A 20311-nucleotide genomic window follows, 5' to 3' on the forward strand; every position below is an offset into this window, starting at 1 on the left:
GCCTAGTATCAAGTTAATGAACATCCTCAGCTTTAAAAAACTTTATTCGAAGTTTTTTCCACCAATTTAAAGGTATTTGGAAATGTGAATGGAACTTAGAGTTAACTTTGGGGGCTTAGGATGTGCTGACTTGTATGTATTTATATAATCCAAATATGTATTTATATATTACACAAATATGTATTGTATAATACTTAAATTATAATTATGATATACAAGTATATGAAAATATTTTTGTTATTTTATAAATAAAACAATGTAAATATTTATATCATATAAATACATATTTGTGTAATGTATGATATGCTGTCCTATGTGATAAGATACAAATATATTTATAAAATACATCTACAAAAATATTTATAAAAATATAAAATCTAGGATGAGAAGGATAGATTTTCCCTAAAAGCTCGAACTTACTTTTGATAGGATTTTAAGAAAAAAATGAAGCACTCTACCAAGTAGGGATTTTATATTTATGTTACTGAATACGGGCCCCGATGGGGCTCTGGCAGAGCACTAACCAGCTATCGCTGTCCCCCGGGGTGCGGTAGCTGCTCTGGTGGCTCCGGCCGCGGCTGGTCCTGAGCGGCCACACGCACAGCGCCTGCGAGGTGCTCCACGGGGCGGGGACCATGGAGATCAGCGTGCCGTCTTTCAGTTGGAGGAACAGAAACAACCCCAGTTTCATCATGGTAATGTGGACGTTTATTTTCATCTGAAAGCTTTCATATAAGTATTGACATCAACACAGTAATCAACTATTTAATTGCTGCGATCCGTAAACACATACAAAAGCTGTAAATACAAACTTCCCCTGCTCCACACGCGCACTTAGTTTGATACACTGACCCCTGTCTAAACACCTCCCTGGGGACAAACAAACATGGCATTGCTCCTGTAGGGGGCGGGGCGGGGGGCATCTTACAGAGTGTTTCCTCTCCAGGGACAGCACTGTTCTCAGGTCTGAGCCTCTGCGTTTTTAGTTTTCTAAGGAAACAGGATCACGTCTTCATTAGCCATACTCCATCATCTTGTCTTAGGTTCCAAACGTGCCCATTTGCTCTGGCAGAAAAAGGCTACGGCTCTTGTAAGTTGGCTCAAGATGTTTCAATTAGTGGCCACCTGGTGTTTATTTTACCCAGGTCATAATGCTTTTATGTCAGGTACTTTTACTTCATGAAAAGGTGGGGAAACCCTCATGTTTTCAGATTCAGAGTAAACGAAACCATTCCCCAGTGTCGTTCCGCACAGCAAACATGTCTACAGAAAAACCCATTGAGGTGCCCCCGGCACATGCATTTCTGGGTAACAGGTTGCTTACTTTAGCATCGAGCGCCATGAGAAATGGCCTTGTAGTCACTCCCCGTTTCTCAATGGCCACTTACATAGATCCCCATGCCTCTTGTATCTCTGGCACGTATGCCCACTGCACTTTAGAGGAACCCATTGTGCCGGGGACTGGTTTCAACGGAGAGGTCAGCTCCACTCGGCACATTGGGAGCCTCCACGTTGTGTCTCCGATCGGTGCTTGGGGTGGGTGGCTGGCTCGTGGAAGCTGTGCCCCGCAGTCTCAGGGGAGGAGAGCCACTTCCTGGCCTCACCTGAGGGGACCAAGAAGGCTGCGTCTCCTGTTTTGTCTAAGACTGGTGTGTTGGTGCTGTGGCAGGGCTCTCACTGCAGCATCACTATTCTCATTTCCTTTCCAGGGCATGTTGACCCCCACAGAGTACGCCCTTGCCAAGTGCTACCTCCCCTACGAGAACACCGTTCTGGCCACATACTGTGTAGCAGTTGGGTTCCTTGCGGTCCTCACGTTAGCTCACTTTAAGCTCCTAGCCTCGCCTCTTCTCTTTGGTTGGAACTTGCTCAGAAAACTTAAGACAACGTAAAGCGCAGGAGACGCTTTTGCATTTCGTCACAAATAACAAAGGCAGGAAAACTGAACTCTGGGTAGTGCTCATGTGAGAAGGGGACAAAGGGGGTGGCGGTCTTTACACCCATCACAGGAACTGTAAATCACGGATGCGAACTCCTGCAAGGATAAATAGTTGACTGTACTGTTCTCATGCTATAACAATGGAACGTGTACTCTACAACAAGTCTGTTTTCTCATTTTATCAAATATATGTATAACCAAAGATCGTGTCTATACAATATGTAAAAGCTACTAAAGTCTCACTTGCATGCACTATGCTGTCTGTCCTTCCCCGAGATGGAGCCGGCACCTGGGATTATGTGCGCACAAACACTGGGCTTGCTTCTGTCCCCCTACGAAGTGGGCCTCAGACTCCTATATATTATAAAGCTATGCACTTAAAATAAAAGTACAGACGCCACAAGCAGGAATATATTGTTTTCACAGACTTTTGTGCTTCTGTGCTCATTATGGAATCAGATTTTTAGCTAAGTGTAATTTTCTCTCCAGCAGGCCAAGCTGCTAAGTCTGAATTTAATGTCTGTCCGTGATCAAAAGAAACCTGACAAAGAGCTGGGAAGGGGCTTTTGGTACTTAAAAATAAATATGTCTTGATAATTTGAAACCAGGTAAAACGTGTTCTTTTCCAAGAGTCCAACTCTGTGTTTGAAGAGGAAGTTGAGTTACTGCTGAGTGATAACGTATATAACAGTATGCAGCTTTTGCTTTTTGTGCATATGGGCGTGTGTGTGGCTCTTCGGTTCACATTTTATGTGGAAAGCGCGATGGAAACACAGTAATTTCTACTTTATGTGTCTTTATGTGTCTCATTTCAGACCAGGGTTTTATGAAACAGGGAAGAGAGGTCCAGGAATTTAGGGATGCTGACATAAACGGTGTGCTTCTCACACTGACTGTCTACAGAGTTATCCTCTCATTCATGGAAAAGTAGTATTTCAGTCTGGATGCATTTTTTTTTTTTTTTTTTTTAGTCTGGATGCATTTATAAAGGATTACAAAATGCCTACTTATAGAGTAAACTTGACAATACTAAAGACTAAAAGGAAATGAAGTCATGTCAGCGAGGCTGTCACCTCTGGGTTTGTATTGTTGAAATCCACCTTTGGACATCTTTGCAGATTATCTCGCACCTAAGGCAACGACCCTCAAAGTTGTGGCTGTGGGTAGAATATGAAGCATCACCGCTATCGTGATTCTTGCTTTCCAGATACCAAGCTGTACGATAACTTCTGACGCTGCATTTACAAACCTTTCGAGTGTGAGAAACAGCCATATATTTTGACTTTGTCTTCCAAATAAAGGTTGTGTAATAGTTCTTCTTGAGAGCAGGCAAATGGAGATGCCATCCTTTGACTCTCTTGGGCTGGACACGAACACAGACACCTCTGTCATCTTCTTGCTTTTTGTTTACACTGGAAGCTGTGGCCCAAGTAAGTGGTTCGACAACTTTGACTAAAGGGAATGGGTGACCTATTTCCACTCAGGGAACTTGTAAAAAGTCTTTAAATAGGAAAATAATCAAAAGACATATTGTCTGGAGGAAAAAAAATCCTTGGTTCTTGAAAAGCTTGTGATGTTGGTACAAAACTATTTGTAAGAGGTGAATGATTAATGTGGATAATTTATATATATATGCATATATATATTTAATCAAAGATATTTTTAAAAGCACTAACCTGAAGAATATCCTAAGTTCTACACACACCATTCTCTTTTTTAGAGCAAGCAGCAGGTAATGTTGACATTTAGCGGTTCAGCACGATAAAAACACGTTTCTTTTACAGATACAGCCTGATCGAGGTACAAAGATCTACAAGGATTTTTGAGTAATTATAGAAAATAATATTACATTTTGTGGTCTGTACAGTTACAATAAACCAGCAGTAAAACAACAACAAGAATATATGAAGGGAGACTCGTGTCCAAGCTTATCACACTAGAGAATCATGTGTAGACAGGACACACTTTGCAGTGGTGAATGTAGTAGGTTGTCTGCTCAGAGTAGGTCTAACTTAATGCCTGAGGTCGGCAGCGACTCCGATATGATTGAAACGGGTTTCTCTCCACCCTGTGACTTGGGGGTCTAGCCTCACTCCTGGGCCAGTGCAGCTCGGGAGAGGTGGCCACTTGCCCACGCATGTGGCTCACCGCCTCATACCCCTGCCACTGCAATCATGCCTGATAAGTCAGAAAAAAGTGCCATTTCTCCCCCCTTTATCAAGTTCCTGCCGAATCAAGAAATCACTGAATGGATGACTGAAAGGGGCCCTCACCCAGAGGGGTTTCACTGCAGCACCACCCAAGTGAGAGTGCTGGTTTGCAGCGACACAAATTGGTGGGGTTGGGGAGGCTGTGGAAGGTTGTGTTCAGTGAAAACGAAAGCTACAAACCAAACCTGAGGGGAACAGAGGTAGCCAGAGGCTTGGTGGTCACACAGGTCAGAACAGGACAGGGCGGCAGCTGGATGAAACCGGGAACTCCCTACTTTCTACCATGGCTTGGGGCTGACAGACAATCCTGGAATAAATGTTCCACCTGGTGGGGTGGCCAAGGGAGGAGAGGCAGGTGGAGAGAAGGTGCCAGAAGGCGCGCCCACCTGCCCCAGGGCTGCCTCACAAGAGTTCGTACTGTTTGAGGTGCATCCTCTGGATGATGTCACGGCAGTCATTGAACACTCTGCGAATGTTCTCGGTGTCCACGGCACAGGTGAAGTGTGGGTAGCAGTAATGTTTGCCGTCCCCTGTCGCTGTGCTGATCCTCTGGAAAAAAAAAAAAAAAGCCATCTATGCTGTGGGACCCTGACCACCATGCCCAGGGGTACATGGGAACACTGCTGCTACTCCGTTAATTCTTGGAGAAGAATTTGGGCAATACTTTGATCAAAGACAAGAGGAGCTGGGATTGTGACTGTTTAAATACTGAATACCCTGCTGGAAACTCAAAGAACGTCACACTTACCTCTGGCCACAGAAGCTTAGTGTTCAGTTGAGAGAGGACATATATTTAAAAGACAGCCTCTCAGGGGTGCCTGGGTGGCTCTCAGTCGGTTAGGCATCCGACTTCAGCTCAGGTCATGATACCACAGTTCGTGAGTTCGAGCCCCGCGTCGGGCTCTGTGCTGACAGCTCACGGCCTGGAGCCTGCTTCGGATTCTGTGTCTCCCTCTCTTTCTACCCCTCCCCCGCTCATGCTCTGTCTCTGTCTCTCAAAAATCAATAAACATAAAAAAAAATTTTTTTAAATAAATAAATAAAAGACAGCCTCTCAAAGAAGTCAGGGTAGAATTTTCCAGAAATAAATGTCAGTCCCACACCAGCACTGTCCAATGGAACTTTTTGCACTAATGGAAATGTTCTGTATTTCCCCTGCTCTTACGGGACCCACTATCACTAACTGACGCAACAGAGACTGGAGTTTTAGTTTTATTTAATTTTAATTAATTTAAATTTAAATATCCACATATCACTGGTGGTTCCATGTGGATGGCTCATCCGTCCTACTGAGCCCTCCTCCACATAACAACTTGAGCATTTCCTGGGGCGGGGTTGGGGGGGGTCCCCTGGTTAGCAGTGGGAGGCTTCATGGGCTTTCTCCCACAGGAGAAAAAACATGACTGATGAGGATTCAGAAGGACATCTTGCAGGGATACGCGCATGTGCATTGGGAAGTCAGGTGGGGCAGTGTGGAGAGAGGCTGCCATGGGCTGAATGGTGTTCTCCCCCACCAATTCCTGTGGTGAAGCTCTAACCCCCAGCACCTCTGAGTGTGACTATTTGGAGATAGGATCTCTTTTTAAAGAGGTAATTACGGGGCACCTGGGTGGCTCAGTCGGTTAAGTGTCCGACTTCGGCTCAGGTCATGATATTGTGGTCTGTGAGTTCAAGCCCCACATCGGGCTCTGTGCTGCAGCTCAGAGCCCAGAGCCTGCTTCAGATTCTGTGTCTCCCTCTTTCTGCCCCTCTCCCGCTCCCTCTCTCTCTCCCTCTTTCTCAAAAATAAATAAGCAGTACAAAAGAAAAAAGATAAGTTAAAATGTGGTCATATGGGTGAGCCCAAACCCAATAAGGCCGGTGTCCTCATAGGAAGAGGGGAGATTGGGACACACACACAGGAAAGGCCATGTGGCGACACAATGAGAAGACACAATGAGAAGGTGAACATCCATAAGCCGAGGAGAGAGGCCTCAGGAGAAACCAACCCTGTCGACATCTTGATCTCAACTTCTAGCCTCCAGAACAGTGAGAAAATAATGTGTTAAGCCCCCAGTCGGTGGTGCTTTGTTATGGACTCCCCAGCCAGCGAATGTAGAGGTCACATGGAGCTTTCTGCATAGGTGCCCACAGGGATCCCCGGATGTCCTCCTCGTCCCCCCTCCCATCCCCTTTCTTGCAAAGCATCTTGGGAATCAAGGTGAGACCCCTGCTGGGCTGGGGTAAAGATGTTCATCAGGTTATGAACCTCCTCCTGGGAGCACAGACTTATTTTTAGCAATAGTTAGGATTCTCTTGAGCAATTACAATTTTTAAAAAACTTAAGGACACTGAAACGTGTAGGGTAGGTATCTTTATAGCCCTAGAACATGGGGAGGAAGAGCCGTGTCACACGGAGTGGGCGAATAAGTAACAGGCTTTCTTCTGTAATGATCTGACCAGTCTGTCCCCGCCTGGGGCAAGACGAATGTCAGGCAGAGTCATTACAAAGGTAGTGGCTGTCTGCTTATCTCTAAACACACTGATTTTCACTTTAAATGACAGCAATAAGCTTGTCAAGGAAAACTGGGCAGTTCCAGACTGTGCTTGATTGGGTCCCCTGGCTGTTGCCCATCTCTGAGGTCCCCTGTCAGGAGATGATGTTCAAGGTAAAAGAAATCAGAGGGGAGCTCATACAACAATACCAGGAAGAGAAGCCCGATTAAAGCATACAGGCTTCTAACAGATGCCTAAGGCATCAAGACACAGGGTGCCACTCATGCTTACCACCTGCTTTAAAAGGTCTGGTGACGCTTGCCCCGGAGGACTCTCTGGCCCAGGTCTGGGCGTGGGCTTGCAGGTGGTTTCCAGTGTGAGGGACAGGACAGCTTGACGGTGACTAGGGGAACACGGGGGGCTGACCACCTAGCCCTCCCTCCTCCTGGCTCCTGGCCCCTTTCGTTCTGAGTTCCTCCTGCTCTGGGGATGAATTGGGCCTCCCCGTAGTGGGAGGAAGTGACCCTGACTGGGACAAACCTGGTGGTCCTCGCCCTCCTCACACAATGACAGTTAAGGAGAACGCTCAGACAGCATGTGGCTCTTTCTTACAGAGGGGTCTATCTCATTATGCCCTTGCCGCTCTCTCCCCAAGCCCACCTTTACCTCCTCAAGGCCGGGTCCCCCCACAGACCTCTCCCTCTCCATGTACGGCCTCTATTCCCCACCCCGTCTCAGGGCCTTCTATCACCAAAGTTATTGTTTCGCCCGAATTTGCTCCCGTCCAGATTCGATACTGTTAACCATTTCTGTAACCTGCCCCATTGCCTTCTAGGTCTGGGGTTAGGGCTTCCAACTCAAAACTCCTCCCACGACTCACTGGCCCAGGCAAATTCCACCATAAAAAAAAAAAAAAAAAAACCTAAATCAATAACCCCTAGGCGTTTATTTCCCTGACTTGCAAACTGCATACAAGCCAGATTTCTCCCATTGTTAGAGAATCAAAGGTTTCTTCCCAACACCAAATGGTGGTGGCACGGCCATTCATTTGGGAGGGGGGAGCTCTGTTTCTAATCTTTAAATGCCTCATAGGCACACTTAGTTAACTTCTAGTCCTCCTTAGGATAGCTTTTTGTGTGTTTTTATATTTTATGGTCTTGCAAGATGTTCCTCCAAAAGGAAGCCTGTGATAAACTACAAACCGATTTACCTTATCCAAGAGATTCACAAGGCACACGGGCATAGCAAAGGTTCTAGAAAGTCTGACAACGGAGAAACCTGTCTCACTTGATTTATTTCCCAGATTTACTCCTTGCAGAGCCCTTTCCCCGTGCTACCTGTTAACCTCCTGGGGAATACTGTTCCTCAGAACTCACTCTGGGGACTTGACTTCTTATCCTTGTTACTTTCTCACTCAGTGTAAGATTTCAGGAGGCAACCGATGGGGGCCCGTGGTGGGAACAGGATAACGAGGTTCCCCTGAGGAGTCAGGAAGGCACCTGATCCCCGTGGAAATGTCAGGCAGACTGTGGGACCGTCCCTGCTGCACACTGGGCCGATTGTCACCTCTCCAGAAGCACACAGTCCACATATATATAATTCTTGCACTTTTTATGTGAACTTGAAATCATCTCAAAAAGTTAAAAAAAAAAAAAGAGAGATCTGAATTTTTCTGAATGTCTGAATTAGCCTCTTAGTGGTGAGTGAATGAAAGGGGGAGGGGCACCCAGTGTGGGTGCTGGTATTTCAGACTCTGCTAAAGGCTTCTTTCCTTTTAGGAAAACACAAGTGAACACAGTCTGGTGGGTCTCAGTGCCGTTCTCTGGGGCCTTGTGCTGCGCTCCTTGTTTTCGCTTGGGCGCTGTGTGACCGGAGGTGAAAAGCCCAACCTCTCTGAACCCCAGTATGGTCAGTGGTGAGATGAAGTAATAATTCCTTCGCCTCTCATAATTTGGGTGGAGATTAAATCAGATCATGAAAGGGTAAGTGATATGCAAATTGCAAAGAACAATACAACTCTAAGGAGGTAGGAAAGCAAAGAATAAAAACTGCTTACCAAAAACAGGTCTCGGATAAAGAACTTGGCTCGTGTAACTTTGGGATCTTCTCCTGCATCTGGTGTTGCTGTAAAAATTACAAGTGGAATTTTGTTTAGGTGATGAGAATACAACTCTATGGAAAATGGAAGAGGAATTACAAAGTAGGGCTGCGGTGCACTCACAGCGCTAAAAGACAGAGCAAAGCAGAAAGCTGAAATGTAACTTTATTTCTCTCATTTAGCAGCTGATGAAAGTTTTGGTTTTGTTTCTGATGATGGGGGATGACCCCCACTCAGAGAAAATGAAAGCATGCCACTGAACACTGACCAATCCCACAGCTGCCATCCCCTTCAGAGCTCCCTTGAGAGAGAAGGTTCCAGGGGCTGTGGTTTTAGCAGTGGTTGTGCTCATCCGGTCTGCATTCTCTTAGCCTTGTTCCCGGGAGACCCTCCCCTTCACTGTTCCTACCACGGAGCCCTTCTGTGAAATTGCCTGTAGTAACCTGATTCTTCTCCCATGCAGATCCCAAGTTCCTAAAATCTCGGCTTCCCTGCATGGTCTCATCGCTCTTTTCCTTCTCTATTGCAACTACTATGATTATATGATTATTCACGCTGAGCGGGTGATGGGGAATTCTACAGGTGCTGAGTCAGCCCTGATCTGGAGACCTGCCATGCTTGACCCAGGGCAGGTGCCTGGGCAGGTTCGGTGCAGAAGGGAGGGAGGAGCAGGCAGAGAGAGGAGCACAAGATCCACTGAGGGTGTGTGTGGGAGGAGCACAGGATCCACAGAGGGTTGAGGGTTTGGAGCACAGGATCCCCTAAATGTGTGTGGGAAAGGAGCACAGGATCCACAGAGGGTTGGGGGTGGGGAGGAGCACAGGATCCGCTGGATGTGTGTGTGGGGAGGAGCACAGGATCCATGGAGGGTTTGGGGGGAGCACAGGATCCCCTAAATGTGTGTGGGAAAGGAGCACAGGATCCACGAAGGGTTGTGGTGGGGAACCTAGCTTGCAATATTTTCTGGCCGGGTCACGTGTGGCCTCAGCTTGTGGTGAGATTAAGTCTGTGTTGGTAGGGATCGCAAGTAGAGTTGTGGTTGTGTTTCAGAAAGATTTTGGCAGCAATCCAAAGACTGTTCTGGAAAGTCGAGTGAGCAGAATAAGGAAGCCTGGGCAGGATGCTACCTTGACCAGATCCGGAGCTGAGAAGAGGGGAAGGAGGGCCTGGACCAAGACAGAGAGGAGGGAGAGCACGTGACAGTGGACGCTTCAGTGTTGACTGTCCAGAGTGTGGGGATGGGAGCCTGGCTTGCTGAGGGCCGTAGTCCAGAGAGGAGAGGGCAATGCAAGCCGAGCTCTGCTGACTTCTCTTACACCAGGGGCTCAACACCAGACTGGCCAACGTTAGCACAAGGATGAAGAATTTTCTTCACTTCTTACCTAAGTTTCTAGGACAGTCCCTTTCATTCTGCTTTATCTTGCTGGGGGTTCAAATTTTAGGAAGTGGTAGCATTTCACTGCCAGTGAACCCCTCCTACAAGGTGGGCCGAGAACCGAGGAGCCGCAGTTGGAAATGGGGTGTGCCCCGGGCCAGGGCTTTAGCACTGAAAGCCCCCTGCCCCTGAACCCCGCACCTGGTCGCCAGGCCACCCTACTGGTAGCCAAAGTCATCGCTGGGCCGTGGTGGCTGGAAAGGTGGGCTTGGGCATGAAGGTTCAGAGGCTGCCTCGTCCTGGCAAGCTCTACCTGAGTGACCTTGAACGACTGACTACCTCTCTCAGCTCACTTTCCACAGGAAAACATGCAAATAACAAACTTCCGCGTAGGGTTACAGTGAGAGTGAAGGTCGACGTAAAGGGCTGACACAGTGCCAAGTTCAGGACAGACCCAGCCAAGACACCAAGAGAGAGTACTTAATAGACACACACCCAAAAGTGCCCTGTCTTCTCCTGCACAGTTTGAATGGATCAAACCCCGACAAATGGAATCCTAAATAGGACATTTTAACACTCTAGCATTTGAAGGTGGGGGCAGCAGTCCGGAGAGCTGATGCAAATTAACTGAATTTCCTAAATTTTCATCACATCTGTTGGAACTACAGTTACAGGGCTAATGAAAAAATAACCAAATTTTTTCCTGAATCAGAACTGGTTTTGAAATCTTACCATCTTCAGGAACAGTATAATTTGCATACTCTGGGAAATAATCTTCAATTTTTGATTTCCCCGCCAAGACTTTTTCTGCCAGCATATCCTGTTTGTTCAAGAACAAGATGATAGAAATGGTCCGTAACCACCTGAAAAGAGAAATAAACATACAAACTTCACATCCGCTAGTACGTGAAAGTACCTCTAACAGAGGAGGTACTCAGTGAAAAGAACAGCATTTCCATCTTCCTGAAATGTACAGGATCTAGAATGATTTGATGTACCAATCTTGTGGACCCCCACTCCATCTGCATGCAAGACATTCTTATAGTAAGTAAACCTTATAATAAATAAATAGAGTTAATTTAGCAGTTCAGTATTTTCTAATTAATCTTTACTGAGAATATAAATTTACTGGTACCAAAGCTAAGGTTTATTTATGGAATAAATACACCTGGAGTTTTACTAAGAAAGGGTCAGATAAACTAGAAGTTAGAGCGATAATAACAATAAAATACATGAGTCATTAGCTAATCACACAGGATGTAATTTGTAGCTGGCTTGAGTCAGAACAGGCCGAATTTCTCCAGAGGTGGAGCAGGTTGTTAACCAGATATCGGTCATGACCACTGCATTGGACAAGTTAAGGGGAGGGGCTCCCTTACAGTGGAGGAAAGGTTCTCTCTCATTGTTTTCCTAAACAGGCATGAGAACTGGCTTAAGATGAGCTCAGTATGCACATCAGCAAAGCCTTTGTAAATTCTGTTATTTCAAAGGAATCAAGCTGATGACTAGTGCACAGGAATCTTACTACGAATTAGAAACACAATCTATTCTTCCTCCAAGTGGAAATAGTTTTACTGTTCCTTGTTATAAAATATATAATCCTGGTAAAAATGAATTTGTAATTACAGAAAATACATAGAAAAAAATCAAATGTAATTACATACAAAGGCAACTATTAGAACTGTTATGTTTTTACTTCCAGGTTTTTTCCTATTCTCAGACATATTTATAAAATAAGATCATGGTGATTTTTAATCTGCTTTTTCATTGAACAGTACTGTGGTCATTTTCTCATGTGGTTGTGTGTGTGTGTGTGTGCTTACATATATATATTTAAATTTATATATATATATATAAATTATATATAAATATATAATATGCATAAATGTAAAATTTATATATACGCTTATATTAAAAATTTTTAATGACTCCAAAGTATTCCTTCATGTACCCAGTATTTCCTGACTTTTTTTCTTTCTCATTAACTGTCTCAATACTATATTACTGAGAACAAGTGTTAAACACTTGATAAATACTTTCCTGATAATCCGAATGTTTTGCAAGGTCAGCTTACGTTTCCTGTCCTCCTTGGTGATATTTCTTCTTAAATAGTTCAGAAGATACTTTGATTTTTATATAGGTATGTATCGTGTGTGTGTGTTTGCTGGGTTCCTTTCTAAAATAATCACCCCTTTGCACTAGTAGCAATTTCAAACATGATTATGCTGTGCCTTTGACCTGTAAGGGATCTTCTAGAGATCATCTAGTTATTTGTGGATGGTACTTTCTAAATTTTAAAAACCAAGCAAAGCCATTTTTTAACCCTCGATATAATCTTGAGCTTTAAATTTTTTTTTTTTTTCAACATTTATTTATTTTTGGGACAGAGAGAGACAGAGCATGAACGGGGGAGGGGCAGAGAGAGAGGGAGACACAGAATCGGAAACAGGCTCCAGGCTCTGAGCCATCAGCCCAGAGCCCGACGCGGGGCTCGAACTCACGGACCACGAGATCATGACCTGGCTGAAGTCGGACGCTTAACCGACTGCGCCACCCAGGCGCCCCTAATCTTGAGCTTTAAAACAGATATTTAAACTTTCTTTCTTTTTTTTTTTTTTTAATTTTAGAGAGGGAGAGAGGGGCAGAGAGAGAAGGAGAGAGAGAATCTTAAGCAGGCTCCATGCTCAGCATGGAGCCCAATGTGGGGCTCGATCTCACAACCCTGAGATCATGACCTGAGCCGAAATCAAGAGTCAGTCACTTAACTGGCTGAGTCACAAAGACGCTCCTTAAATTTTCTTACCAGAGCACTATCAGAGCTTCATCGAGGACTACTGCCCATTTTAAGTGGGTCTATACACGAGATGGACCAAAAGAGATGCTGCTAACGGTTTTGGATTTACCAGTAAGAAAAGAATGAATATATCTGGAGAATAAAAATGAAAGCGAGCTGAGTGGTATTTTTAATGAAAGAAAATTTGCGATCCAGAGGTGCAACTGAATTTCTTATTTTTATAACCTGTTGTTCCAGATGCTTTCGAAAAGATCCAGGGACTCTCTGAGCCTGTTGGTGTTGTTATCTTCCCGAATCACCATGTTGTAGCTGCTGCAGGCCGCAACATAAATGATAGCCGTGACATCTTTGTGGAAGAAGAGAGAAAAAGGGAAGCCCCCTAGTTAGAAAGCCACTGTGTGGTTATGATCAAGTACATGTCCAGCTGCTACTCATTTTCATCCCGTGATTATAAGAACGACTTAAAGAAGCACTGTGTGTGTGGTTGTTTCAGTAATGCGCCCGTACGAGCAAATGACAAATGTAAATTTAGGATGCTTAAATTCCTTTTTTAAATTAAAAAAAAAATTTAATGTTTATTTTTGAGAGAGAGAGAGAGAGAGAGAGACAGAATGCGAGTGGGTTAGGGGCAAAGAGAGAGGGAGACACAGAATCTGAAGCTGGCTCCAGGCTCTGAGCTGTCAGCACAGAGACCGCCGACACGGGGCTCGAACTCACGGACTGTGAGATCCTCCCCTGAGCCGAAGTCGGACGCTTAACCTACTGAGCCACCCAGGTGCCCTGGGATGCTTAAATTCTTTATGACATTCACATTTAAGGCATTTGATGGATGGTCTAATCTGATTCAAAGCACAGAAATCACCGTTAAAGCACTGGATCCATTTTCTTCTCTCGTCCCTCTGGCCGCCGACATCAAACATGCTGTGGAAGAACAACAGGACACGATGACGGGGTTGGGGGGGGGGGACGTGACACCTCTGTGCTTCTTTCCTTGGCTGAGGCTCCCGGCCTGAAGCACTGCCCCATTGGGTGGCCCCCGCAGACTGCTCCACTGGCTCTAAGTTTCTGCCTGACCCGGGAGTCCCCACCAAGCTGTTCCTTGGGGCCACAGCCCTCACTCTGTGGTCACCAGGCCGGCTTGGGCCCCTCTTCTCAGGGCAGCCTGTGCCGGGCATCCCCCTGCCTGAGCGGGTCCTCTATACCTACCCAAAGGCCACTGGATCTTTCTCACCTTCTCAGGTGGCTCTGGTTCCCATGTTCCTCCCTGCCCTAAACTTACTGCATGCCCTTTAGGGCCACAGAGTCTGTACGGACTTATCCAAAAGGACAGCGAGGCACATTTGGGATGTTTGATGTCCCAGGGCCCACGGGAGGAAGGCTGGGCTCCCCGACCCCATCAGGACGCCAGCAGACAGCCAGGGCGGGGGGCGTCCTGCCCTTGTCTCCGCAGCAGGTCTGCTCTCAACAACTTACTGAAAGTTTACTTTGTCCACTTGGAATCGGGTCTCAAAAATCCCCGATGTCAGAACTCGGCATCTGAGAAGGTCCTGAGAACAAGAAGACAAACCAAGTGGCAACACTGTTCTTCAGAAGGAAAAGCCCTGAATGCAACCATAATAACGGAGTTTTTCAGATGACCATCTCTTCCAATTGTAAGAGAAACAATAATAACTAAAAAGTCAGACAAACGGTCTGGCTCACCACCTCCCTCCCAGCAGAAAGTCATAATTAATGTATTAGTTTTGTCTTAGAGACTTAGTAACTGTGCTTTAATTTCCTTTAGTAGGTTTTGTTGTTGTTGTTGTTGTTTTTTAATTTATCACTTCTGCATGTATGTCCATGCCTGTTCTGCACCTGACAGGCGACCCCACGGCTCTCTGCTGGCTGCACCTACCTGCGAAGCCACCTGCTCCGGCTGCAGACCTTCTGGGCGAGAAACCAAAGACTCGAAAACAAAGATTTGGATAGTTTTGAGCTCTTGGGGTCAGCCTCACAGAGAGATGGATTTTGGGGTGAGAGAGGAGCTCAGGCCTTCAGGAGAGGCAGAGAGGAGAGAGATGCCAGGAGGGGCCCACTGCCAAGGCCCTCCAGGGGACATAGGACACTGGGGGGGGGTGTTGGAGAGGCTGTTTGAACGGAGCCCCCTAACTTCTTTGGCGTTCACTAGCTCTAGAGGCTGCTGGGAGCCTCCTAAGCTGAGCAATTCAGGGTTTTCTCCAAGTCTGCAGATGCCTGAGTGCCAAAGGTTTCGAGGGGCACAGAGGGTCCCTCTCTTCTACTTACGAATGTGCAGCGGGACGCTTTTATCCAGCTCAACCCAAAGACGACACTCTGGGTCACACCCGGAGGGCGTGCCTGTGATATGTGAGCCAGGCCAGGGCCCAAAGCAGAATGGGCAGAGTTTATAAGCTGGTGAAGCACAGGTTCAGTTTTCCGTTCACAGCTCCCAGAGGCACGGGAGTGGCACATTCCCTATTCCACAGGGGAAATTACTTTGATATTGGCAGTTTAGAAAGCTAGTAGGTTTTAGAGAGCTAAGTCAGGAGGCACAGCACAGGTTCTGGTGGGTACACTGCGTGTACGTGCAGGGACAGTGGAAATGATTTGCCAGAAGTAGCTATCTTGTGGAATCCCTTCTCCTTAATCCACGTTAAAATAGTCAGTGAGTGATAACTGGCACTTCCTCTCGTCCCAGAAAGTTCAAAGAGGTGGTTGCGGGCTCCCGCTTCACATACCTGGTCTGTGGGTGTGTAGTCCACCAGACTGACACTGTCGATTCTTTCCAGGAAGCTGAAAAGAAAGCCAGCATGGGCTCAGTAGTGTTCTCTGATGGCTTCTCTCCGGGACTGCAGGCCAAGGGGATGGGCTCGTCACACAAGCACAGGAGGGCAGGGGCAGGCAGAGAAGCTGGGGTAAGTTCCCCCTTCCTTCCCTGAATATGTGTCCTCCCAGACAGCAGAACATTCCCGATGGAGGGGCCAAGGCTGACTTTTCTTTTCTTTTTTACCTCTTTTTTTTTTAACTTTCCCTCTTCCCTTTTGCCCACCGCCCTAGAGTTGGGGGGGGGAGGGGCCACTCAGCAACTGGGGAGGGGCACAGGGCCTCCTTCAAAGCCACGCTAGTAGCAGAAGCCCATGTTGCAACGTAAACACAACGCGGGAGGTCAGAGACGTTCCTTTAGCGTCACGGGTTCCTAATAAGATCCAGGTAATGTGCGAGCGCGCACACATCAGCAGGTTTAACCTGGTGTGTTCACCTGGAGGGACTCACAGAGGGAGGGAGAAGTAAATGAAAGGAAAGGAGAGGAAGGGAATCGCACTGTATGTGTACGTGGAAGGAGACGTGGGCACTTGCTCTCTCTCCCCACAGAGAGGCCACCCTGTCCATCTCCTTGCCAACCTTGCTTTATTCTTCTACGTGGCACTTACCACGGCCTGACACGAGTCGCATTTATTTATGCTTATTATCTATCTCTTCCTCCAAAACGCGAGACCCCCAGGGCAGGTCTTTGTCTCGCTGGCCCAGGTATCCCCAGCACCTAGCGCAGGCCTGGCCCCTAAATCTTCGTTCGGGGAATCGATGTCTGCTCCGCTCCTCCTCCCGCAGCTAGAAGACGTAAGTGAGCAGGTGGCCGAGAGGCCCAGCCCATAATGGACACTGTGGAGATTTTTAAGACACAGGAAGGCCTGGGGACTGGTTACCTGGCGAGTAAGGACTGCTTCTGGACAGAGAGGGGGCAGCGGAGGCTTCAAAGGGAGGGAGGACATACAAGTGAGGGAGGGGACTGAGTGGCCCCTGGTCTCCTGGCTGTGGGTGAGGCTCCAGCCCTGGGGAGAGTGAATGTGCCCCAGACTAGGGGGGACATGGCCGACTTCCTGGTCTGTCCAAGCCGGGATGGTTTGGGTTCCATTACTGGGCCTTCCTCTAATGCTCTGATGCTTGTGGGCATTTTGCACAGTGTGGGATGCTGTCACCTCCCCATCTCTACATGCTCCCCCCACCCGCCTGAATGGCAGGCCCGTAAGATGCTTCCAGCCTGGCAAGAGGGAGGCTAAAGGCACATTAAGGCTACTCAATTCCCTTGGCTATTGTTATCTCCTCCTTCCTGCAGAGCTACAGATAGCCCCCAGTGGCCCGAGATGTGGCCTGGTGCTGGGGTGACATTTTGGGGGCCCTTCATGACTGCACTGCCTGTCACAGCAGCGGTCGTGAGTCGTCTGCAGAACTGTGGCTAGGCGGCAGAGCTGCTGAGAAGCCAAAGGGACCAGGATCTGCCTGCGGCCTCTCTGGAGCGGGCACTGCGAGCCCTGGTAGGTGTTGCTGTGTGCCTTCCAGAAGATGGGTGAACTGGCCGGTGGGGAGAGCTGGTCCCTGAGCAGGAGGAGTTCGGACAGGGCACAAACAATTCTGCAGGTGGGGCAGGAGGGCCTGCCTGGGAGCTGGGGAAACACGGGAGCCCCAAGGAGGGGCCTAGCTTGCTTGAGGTCTGGTTTGAGAGCCACAGTGCAGTTTGGCTCAGTCCTTGCTGCCCTTGAATTTGGTATGGTGGAGAGCGTCTCAGAAGTACCCACCCAGTTCCTGACCGTCTAGTGGAAAAGGGGCGGAAAGACTCTGATGGAGTCAGAGTGAGACAGGTTTCTGCTCCTGGAAAGGGGGCTCTGGTCTGTAGCCCAGCTGACCAGGCGGTCCGGTTGGGTGATGGGTGCTGCCCCCACACTGCGTGGGCTACAGTAATTCGATTCAGAGATGGTCTATCCTCCCAGCAGGAGACACATAATACTGAACATGTGATACAAAAACCAATCATCTCGGATGAAAGGGGCTAGAAAATTAACCTAAATATGGAGCCTTTGGGTATAGTTAGAGTTTAGGAAGCAACCAATTTCAAACAGGATGCAAGAGGGTGGAGGTAGGTGGGTGAATTAATTCAGATGGTAATAACTAGTATAAGTAGAAACAATGAAATGTGGTTAAAAAAATACATCAAAAGTTCTTGATAGATGTGATTAAAGACTGTCTTCCAAAGGAAGAGGTGGGAGTACCATACCGAACGCTATTAAAAATAAGTGGTTCTGAGGTGCCAATGACAAAGGCAAAAGATGTCGAGTTCTTTCCCATCCCTAATTTCCAGGGCAGATATTCAAAGTTCCACCCGGCTCTGGTACTTAATGATCTAAGTGAGACCTGAGAGGCATCCGAACATTCCCAAGAGTATCTTCTCAATTGTTACTGACGCTGAACGGTATTGTGAGTTCATGCATTTCAAATCTGTGCAATGAAAATAAAATGTGAAAATTCCCCCCTGAGTGTAAATGCATCCCCCCAGGTCTTTGAAAGACCCTCTAAGGCATAAAGGAATGACAGAAGAATCTATACTGTGGATTTCTGCCAGCCTTTTGCCTTAATCTTTGATTCAATCACTGTATTTTTTCCAGCATGCTGTTAGAAGTACTTCAAATCAGAGCTCCTAATATCTATAGAAAGCTGAGTTTTAAAAGGGTCTTCTAAATCATACACAGAATTTCGCATGACTACATTTTAAAGGGTTACTAAAACTATCTTCTTAAATATGCCACTGCCTCTTACGTGGAAAAATTAACCAGAGTTAAGACTCAACCTTGGAGACCAGTCACTCACACTGGATTCAGTTGCAAGACAATACCAAACTAGAATTATAAAAAGTCACCATAGTGATATGCATGCTGTAAAAAAGTAGTTAGAAAGCAATGTGATTTTTTCCCCCATTATTTCCAGCTACAGCTCAGGATATTTGTGCTTGGAGAAACATTTTCATGCTTTCCATTTCGATACCCCCTTCTGCTGGATACTGGCACAAGACAGCAGCTCATGGTCTATTTCTCAGCTGCTGTCCGCCACCCCACTATAACTCAAAAGTCACAGAGTTCTTATGACCATGGCGTTGATCATGAAGCAGGACAAGGGAGTATGAAAAGATGAAAACTGTTGTTTAAACACCTTTAAACAATGAGATCTGAGAAAAAGCACCAACTATATTTAATTAAAATGTATTACAAATTGTTTCGTTTGTGAACAAGTGGCAAGCTGGAATTCTGGCAAAGGTCAGTGAGAAACTTTCCTCAGTGTTAGTGAAGTTTACTTCATGATGCTAATGTGCAAGACATACAGATACCGTTGGAGGAGAAAAATATGACCTCCACAGTGACAAAGTACCAGGCAGTTCTGACGTGCTGCCCAGAAGGCGGTCCTCAGACCGGCAGCACGTGCCAACCTTAGGAATCGGGATTTCCAGCTGAGCCACATCCCTAGGTGGTTCTGACCCACAGCATCCCCGGTGCCTCAGTGACCCCTGTGCACGCATGTTTTCCTCTGTTTTTACTGTCATCCTGCTCTAGGCTTCATCTCGTGTCAGCAGGACAATACAGTGTCTGATGACTCACACTCCTGCTCCCTTCCTCGGGGTAAAGTCCACATTTTCATTCCAGCCTCCAAGCCCTTCGCAATCTGTCCAATCTCTTCCCTCTTTTTGATGCCAAACGAACCCTCCACTCCTTTCAAATCCCCGTGTGGTTCTGGGCCTCTCAGACCTTTGTGTAATTCCCACTTTATTTTCTTTGAAGCCCCAGATTCAACCCTACCTCTTGCAAGAAGCCAACTCTAACCACAACGGACACCGTGATCCCATTCTCTGTGTACTCAATGTGTATGATTTGATTAGTATGGGCTACTGCTTTATAGTGTAACTTATTCCCTTTTTTTTTAAATGTTTATTCATTTTTTGAGAAAGAGGGAAAGAGACAGATTGAGCAGGGGAGGGGCAGAGAGAGGCAGATAAACAAAACCTGTAGCTGTCAGCACAGAGCCCGATGCGGAGCTCCAACTTAGGAACTGCGAGATCATGACCTGAGCCGAAGTTGGATGCTCAATCGACTGAGCCACCCAGGCGCCCCACTTAACTTCCTTTTTAAAAGTTGAAGTATAAAACACATGTGTGTCAAGTGCACTAAGCTTAGTGTTCATCTTGATGACTTTTTAACATTCGTAGACACTCGTCTCCGTTTTTCTGTGTGTATGCTTCACCTACCTAAATGTATGGAGTACTGTTTAAGGCAGAAGCGTGTCTTTTCCCTAGAAAGAAGCCCCAGATCTATCTAGTCGACATCTGATATACTTTAGTCTAAATCTTTTACTGTATTCAGTCACTCTGAATAAACACTGCTTAATTGTTTGTCCTGCTACTATTCAAGAGGGAGGGAGGACGTATAAACCTCAAACAGTAGGAACAAACATTTCAATTTGAAGAAACGTGCTGAAAGAAAAGGATACACGGTGCTTCTGAGGAGACATAACAGGGCTCTGGCCGAGTGCCCCCTGCACCCTCTTTACCCATTGTGTACGTTGTCATTAGAGAACTCTAGGCAGGATCACAGCTGAGAACCCC

General features: G+C 46.7%; 2 protein-coding genes across 15 annotated transcripts in view; one reads left to right on the plus strand and one right to left on the minus strand.

Moving 5' to 3' along the window:
• Positions 1-2191, plus strand: part of MPPE1 (metallophosphoesterase 1) — a 56424-nt gene extending 54233 nt beyond the window's left edge. For all 12 annotated transcript variants that reach the window (XM_045459235.1, XM_045459244.1, XM_045459236.1 and 9 more), the window contains 2 exons: positions 555-695; positions 1710-2191. In XM_045459235.1, the coding sequence (XP_045315191.1) occupies positions 555-695; positions 1710-1892 (324 nt within the window). In that variant the 3' untranslated portion in view covers positions 1893-2191. The remainder of the gene's footprint in view (positions 1-554; positions 696-1709) is intronic.
• GNAL (G protein subunit alpha L) overlaps positions 686-20311 on the minus strand; it is a 156106-nt gene continuing 136480 nt past the window's right edge. For all 3 annotated transcript variants that reach the window (XM_045459230.1, XM_045459233.1, XM_045459232.1), the window contains 7 exons: positions 15627-15681; positions 14365-14438; positions 13754-13812; positions 13117-13237; positions 10830-10960; positions 8681-8748; positions 686-4698 (listed from right to left, as the gene is read on the minus strand). In XM_045459230.1, the coding sequence (XP_045315186.1) occupies positions 4552-4698; positions 8681-8748; positions 10830-10960; positions 13117-13237; positions 13754-13812; positions 14365-14438; positions 15627-15681 (655 nt within the window). In that variant the 3' untranslated portion in view covers positions 686-4551. The remainder of the gene's footprint in view (positions 4699-8680; positions 8749-10829; positions 10961-13116; positions 13238-13753; positions 13813-14364; positions 14439-15626; positions 15682-20311) is intronic.

The sequence above is a fragment of the Leopardus geoffroyi genome, chromosome D3 (genome assembly GCF_018350155.1).
Source record: "Leopardus geoffroyi isolate Oge1 chromosome D3, O.geoffroyi_Oge1_pat1.0, whole genome shotgun sequence".
In the NCBI taxonomy this organism is placed as follows: domain Eukaryota; kingdom Metazoa; phylum Chordata; class Mammalia; order Carnivora; family Felidae; genus Leopardus; species Leopardus geoffroyi.